Source organism: Pygoscelis adeliae, unplaced genomic scaffold (genome assembly GCF_000699105.1).
Source record: "Pygoscelis adeliae isolate BGI_AS28 unplaced genomic scaffold, ASM69910v1 Scaffold22, whole genome shotgun sequence".
Classification (NCBI taxonomy): Eukaryota; Metazoa; Chordata; class Aves; order Sphenisciformes; family Spheniscidae; genus Pygoscelis; species Pygoscelis adeliae.
The window spans coordinates 1,808,998-1,815,814 of record NW_008824350.1 but is presented as its reverse complement, the minus strand read 5'-3'; the positions used below and the strand labels follow the sequence as shown (position 1 = coordinate 1,815,814).

At 34.2% G+C, this 6,817-nt stretch overlaps 1 protein-coding gene across 2 annotated transcripts in view; it reads right to left on the bottom strand.

Moving 5' to 3' along the window:
* UBR1 (ubiquitin protein ligase E3 component n-recognin 1) overlaps nucleotides 1-6,817 on the bottom strand; it is a 66,206-nt gene that overhangs the window by 26,292 nt on the left and 33,097 nt on the right. Inside the window, exons 24-28 of one of the 2 annotated variants that reach the window (XM_009319199.1) lie at nucleotides 6,088-6,242; nucleotides 5,021-5,120; nucleotides 3,192-3,301; nucleotides 1,779-1,868; nucleotides 1-154 (exon numbers count right to left, since the gene is read on the bottom strand). The exon at nucleotides 1-154 is cut by the window's left edge and continues 52 nt beyond it. In XM_009319199.1, the coding sequence (XP_009317474.1) occupies nucleotides 1-154; nucleotides 1,779-1,868; nucleotides 3,192-3,301; nucleotides 5,021-5,120; nucleotides 6,088-6,242 (609 nt within the window). The remainder of the gene's footprint in view (nucleotides 155-1,778; nucleotides 1,869-3,191; nucleotides 3,302-5,020; nucleotides 5,121-6,087; nucleotides 6,243-6,817) is intronic. The other variant, XM_009319200.1, reaches the window with a different exon arrangement.

Genomic DNA, 6,817 nt, shown 5'->3' with positions numbered 1-6,817 from the left:
ATGCCTCCAGTGTGTTTTCATACAGGAGCTTATGGGTTTCAATGAAATTCCTCTGCAGTGCAGACATCTGGGCCATTATCTTCTGACGGTGCAACCTAGCTGCTTCTGCCTTTCTCTTCCGCTCAGCTTTCTCTTTATCCTGAGTGCTCTGTGTCTTACAATAAAAGAGAATAACAAAATTACAGACAACAGAGAACATAAAAAAATGAGAAGAATCTTTCCCCAACTATATGCATTCTAACCACTGACATCAAATTCCTTAACTGACAACACTTTAATGATAAAAAAAAAGTTAACTGCTATCTGAAAAATGTAAAACTAAAACCTTAAATGTTGACTAGGTTCATTAACCTAGGTTCATTAACCTAGTCAGAAGAAAGACATTTTGAGGGGTCCACAATAGGTCACTAGTACAATCCTTTTCCCAAAGACAGGATCAATAACACCTGATCCATCTTAATTAGGTGCTTGTCTGTTCTTAAGAAACTTTAGTGAGGCAAACATCACAAGCCTCCTCCAGTGTTTTGTTATTCTCCCCATAAGCAAAACCTCTACTGATTATTCAGTATCCCTTACAGGAATTTAAGAAAATTTTATCTTGAACTATCTATGGACAACACAGTAAACAGATTGTTCCTACATTTCTATGGCAGCATTTTATGCATCTGAGGATTGTGTTTTCCCCTATTCTTCCTTATTGTAGGCTGGAAAACTGTTCTTCTTCCAGTAGTTCCTCATCTATCATGTTTTCAAAAACTATGAACAAAGTATTTATATGCTTTGGAAATGCAGAATTCAAAAAACACAGGTAGACTTAATTAAAACATATAGAAGCTAATTGCTGTTATTCAATTACTTAAGGCACAAATTCAACATTATACACATTGCTTCCATTCACAATACCATTACTTTTTGAGGAAATGAAACAACAAATTGCTCCACAAGTAGTGGAACTATAAGAGTCTCATTTCTTACTGACTTTTGTATTTTGTTCCCTTACCTTACCAGGTATCACATGACACCTTTCTCAAAAAAGAAACACAGCATATGCTGTGATAAGTTTAGAGCTATGCATGCAATGACTAGCCAAGAGATTGTTTTGCATCAAGCTGTTGCCAAACAGAATGTGTAAGAGCAAACTGGCCTGTCTCTGTGCACTGTCTAAGGGTAATCGGATTCTTCTTTTCTATTCAACTGCCAATTAAAAAAAAAAAAAAACAGCCACTCATGGGACTGCAGTAATCTTTGAAATCTCCATTTCACTGTGTCATTTGACTACTGGATTCAAAAGTTATTTTGAGGGAAGGGGGTAGAGACTGATACACAGAATAATCAGCTAAGCCTGATGTCTTCATATAATCAAGACAAAGCAGATTAATCTCTTGGTAGGTCACATAAATTAGAAGACATTTTAAGTGGATTTGTATTCCTAATTATTGCACAATGACAACATAATAGAAAAGGTGGTCAAATCATAAAGATAACCAATGGAGAAATGAACACAAATTACTTCTTCACACCCCTCAGTTGTTTCACTTAACTTGGAAGTACAACCAAAACCACATTAGCTGCTGATAATTCCATGCAACGTGCTTAGCATAAATTTCATTTATTAAAAATATTAATCTTGGAACCTAAATCCTATTTGTAGGCAATATATCAGAAATTAATATTTTAAAAAAATATAATTTTAGGTAACAATAAATTCAGGCACCTTCTTGGAAACAGCCATTCAAAACGTTAAATACAAGGCTTCCATTGAACTTTTTTATTATTACCTCATCACCTTTTGTAGCTTCTGAGCCTGATGTAGCTGCTACTGTTGTCAAACTAGATTTTTCTCTCAATCTTTTCACTGTGTCAAACATCTAGGAATAGAGACTTAGATGTTAAAAATAAAATGCAACTTGGCTTTTTCTTACAATATAGACAGGATTAAAGCTTTTGATTTTAGTTTCACGTTATTTTCAGATTTTCAAATGGATGAAACCAATTGCCATACTCCTAAATAACAAAAACATCTAATTGAGACCATATGTGCACCCCTGTAACACTGCTGTGTCTGTATCCTAAACCTGACGAGCACTGCTCAGTATGAAGAAAAGTAAAACTCTTCCAAATTCTCCAGTCTTCTATCACGAATACTGCTAAGCAGCTAAAGCATCTGTACATCAGAAGAATAGACAGAAACTGCTAGCTTACTTCAAGTAGGTGAGAACTGGATCATCCCATGGAAATAGTCACTAAAATAATGCAAACACCTATACATCTGGAACAGAACGCTTTCCAGCATATGCCCAATTAGTTAAAACTGAGCCTTCAATTTTCATTTACTACTTTCTCCAGCTACCTTTACTTTAATAAGAATCTTGAAGTTTTGATAATATTAAATATTCTACATTTACTATACATATCATTAAAAAGTTAAATATACTTTTTAAAGTACATTTTTACTTTTGCCCTTAGAATTTTAGAAGAATAACTTCTCAAAAAAAAAAAAATCTTTCAAATGTGCCTCCCTAATGTACCATGATAGTCCAATTTAGTAGCTGAGGATAGTTTTGCAACCCTACTGTAGATTCTTACCCTCTTTTCCAAGAGCACTGTGTGCTGTGTTTGCCCCCTAAAACAAGAAGCCCAAAATGGAATAGGACAGTAATACTCCTGCTAAGCAGAAGCAGCAGCTTCCTAAGTTAGAGAAGGTGTCACAGCTTTAGAAGTTTTTCCCATCTCTTACTGGGTAATGGCAGGGAGTTGGATGGAAAAAAATCCACAGGTCAAATGTACAATGTGGCCGTTAGGCAGAGCTGTATGAACTCAAGTCTTAATACAAACAGCCTCTAAAATGCTTTCCCAATTAATAAACTTTTACTTATCGCTTGCTGTTATTTTGCAATAGAAATATGAGGAATAAAGTTTACGTACAAAAACGTCATTACTGGAATAAGTTATCTAAGCAAAACTTGACCCAATATTTGAAAGTAGCAATAGCAAGTACAATGACTTGTAAGTGTTAAAGCAGTATTCAAGAAACCATCTCGTCTGGGGGGAAAGAAATATTCCAACAGATTAAGTTTCTCAAGAAATCATTGCAGCTGTAAACACTGGGTTATATGTAGGAATCATAACATCTTTCATAAAAGCTTTCTAAATTACTAAAATCAGATCATACTTATCTCCCCCTTGTGTACCTGCAGTATCCAATTGACTGTGTCCTTCTGTGCCTCTAACTGAGGAACTCTCTTTAATTTTTCCAGAAGCATTAACACGTTTACAGCATTCAAGGCCGAGCTTCCCATTCCTTTACAAAGGAGAGAAAAAATAGAAAAGCATGGGTCTTCAGGGAAAAACAACCTCAACATTTTAATGTATTTACCACCATGGGCATGCCTTAAAATATTACTAATTATATAACACACATACATGAACACAACCTGTGCAGTTACATTTCTGTTTTAATTTCATCTGTTTATTCCAGTTAAATGTAGTATAATCTTTCCCCCTTGTAGATCAATAATTTTTGCTACTTCCAAGAGCAGAACTACAGACAAAAACAGAATGGCCTTTTGCTTCAAGAAGAAGCAGTAAAGCTCTTATAGCTTACATAACTTTGCTAACAGCGCAGTGTGCACAAGTTTATTGCTATCACAAAAACTATTATAATTACAGTAATTCTTCGCTTCCTCACACCTTGGTAACAGTTCCTAACGTTCTAGGCCATTCTCTAACACAAACATGCTTTAAAATTGAGACCATTCTCTTCAATTTATTTCTTTTGCAGCACTTTCCATTTTAAATTAATATGCACATTTTTAGAAGTGAGACAAATACATTACAAAAAATATTTTTTTTTTTAAAATCACTTCTCAATAAGAGTTTTCTTACAAAAATACTGATTATTTTTGCATCCCTTATGTATAAATGGGGCTTTGGTTTTTCTGGTTATGCAAAACTAAAACTGCAAAGAATTCTCTGATGTCTCAATTGTAATTACTTTTAGTATATTCCTGTAGTTGACATGAAGCTTCTTAAACAGAAATAAGTTCAGTGTGATAATAATACTTCTTCTTGCTCAAAAATAAGAAAAAATTAAAAATAAAGTGAAATGGGAGTGTTTTTCAAACTCAGTGACACCTCTTTACACAACATTTTTTAAAAACTAAATAAAGGCAGTTCAGCAGCTTTATGTATTTATTTATGTAGGAGGTGTTTAAAAGACATGTAGATGTGGTGCTTAGGGACATGGTTTAGTGGTGGACATGGCAGTGCTAGGTTAACGGTTGGACTCGATGATCTTAAGGGTCTTTTTCAACCTAAACAATTCTATGATTTTACTTCACAATTCTTATCTCTGTTTCAACTCTCAAGTGACAATTATGTTTAGCTTGATAATGGAATTTGTTTTTATTTATTCTTACACAGTGAAACAGAAACTCTAGATAAGATGGAAGATTATTTAGAAAATATAGATTCCAACTCCCACTCACTAGTCTTGAATGTAAGATTAGGAAGTGCTCTGTAGGGATTTGGAAAAGTAAAAAAAAAAGCACACTTCATAGCCACTAAGTTTTGCTTCTATTATCACTACCATAGTAAAAGACTTTAACTTGCAGGTAAATCAATAATTGAACAGCTCAGGAGTACAAAAGATGGAGACAGTTCACTTAAATCCACTGTCATTTTTCAAGGAGTTCTTAGCTTCCATTTCAATAAAGTTCTTGCAAAGGAAGAACCATTTTCAGTTATCTAACACTAGTATTACTTTTCCATTTCTTTCCCAGGAAGAGAAGCACATCTCCTCTTCAACATACCTGGCAATTGGGAACAAAGGAAGCTAGTCCAAACCTGGTTTCTTCATTATTTAAAAAAGAAAAAATATTTTAGCAGGTTTTAATTCTATAGCAAAAAGCAAATCCTTTCTGACTAAAATCACTGAATACTTTCTTTTAGTTTATTTTTGTCCTTAGAAAATCAAGTTTAGGCTAATTTACTCTGCCCTTTTAAAGAAAATGAAACATACGTGTTGCTTTGTGATAAAAATCAAAGGTTACTTCTTCTTCTGGACACTTCTGTAACTGCTGTTTCTCTTCTAGTAACCCTAAAGAAAGGAGATGAAGCACCTAAAAAAAGAGAAAAATAGTAAATCTCATCCACTGTTAGAGGTCTGGAAAACTGGCATATAAAATAAGGATGTTTAATATAGCTCTGTACTATATGCTGATTATATCCATGATAAAACACAGAAATGAGAAAAAGTGCAGAGATTGTACATGGAAAGTGAAATAACAATGCACAATATAATTTTCCTGCATATTACTTGCACTAAAATTAATAAACTTGCACACACTTTACATTAGTAACATATGAATCTTGTCATTTTGCTGATACAAATCTATGAATATTTGGTTAATTCCATAATCCAAAGATTAGCAGGTAATGCAAGGCAATTAAATAATCTATGCACTCTAACAAAACTGATTAATTCAACCAGTCTGTAAATTCAGGTCCTAATCCTATAAACATTTAAAAAAACAAAAACAAACAAAAAACCCCCCAAACTTCAACAATATCAGCAATTCCTTTTTTTTAAAGCATAAAGTCACCGTGGTAAAATAAAATGTCTAAATACTTACAAAATTGTATTATTTCATGACTGAGGCCCCAAAGACATTTACACATTTGGAGACTTTGCAGCTTACAAGATGAAACAACTCCAATTTCTTTAAGATGATCAAAGGGTTACTTACTTGCACATGAAGTTTCAAGAAAAAGATGAGGTAGGAGAATTACATATTGAAATGGCTTCAGTGATGAGGCAATGGGGGGTGGGGGGGTGCAAAATAGAAAACTGAGTAGTATTAAATTGGGAATATTCTTGTGTTTCACATTTCTATTTTACAGTGGACCTAAATAATCAGAAATATTATCTCTTTGTCCATAAGATTTATAAAAACAGGTTTGGGGACAAAAAGTAAATTCTTATCATTCAAAGTTAAAGTTTATCTTTACACATTTTGATCTTATCACAAGCATTTAACATGGTCAACACAGGAATGACCATAGGAAGACGACCAAAGCTAACCATACCATTTGGATCATAGCTTCAGTCCATAAGTGGGTTTCCAGTTCTACTGCTCTCTGAAGAACGGTCCGCAGTATGTGCATCATAACATCGCAGTTCAGAATCCTCACTACATTGCTGAATGCAGGGCTGAAGTCTGGAGGAGGAGGTGGTGGCAATGCTAGAAAACGGATATGTGCAAATATATTAACAAACTGGCATCTCAAAGATTGCAGGCAAGAAGTAGAGAGCACAAACATACTAATTCCAGTGAAAGAACAACTGGACCTTTAGATTAATAAAACCATGCTCAAACACAATTGTTCGCCTAAGTCAGCTTTTATATTTATCGGAACTAAGTACTTTTAGTAAATTCTTATATAAAACACATGCAAACTAAGCTAAACAATCAATCACAAGTTCTTAGTTGTATCTGTAAATGCAAATCTTTAATACTTTGCAGTGCCTTATCATTTATGTATCACTAATAAACATACAGTGTTTGTGTTTTGCATCAGATAGAAAGTTTTCAAATAGTTAAACAAGAGTGACCAGTGGTCTTCCAGAGTGTGGTTTCTCACATTAGTGTCCCATGCCTAATGTGGCTGGAGCTCTAAATTCTTCCTGCTACAGGGGCATTCCGATCATTTCTAGCCATGTACATTTTCTGAGCCAATATTGAAACTGTGTGATGTGGTGCCTCACTCAGAAGCCACCTGGAATCTTGGCATCTACTAACAGTAGCTCAATTAATGC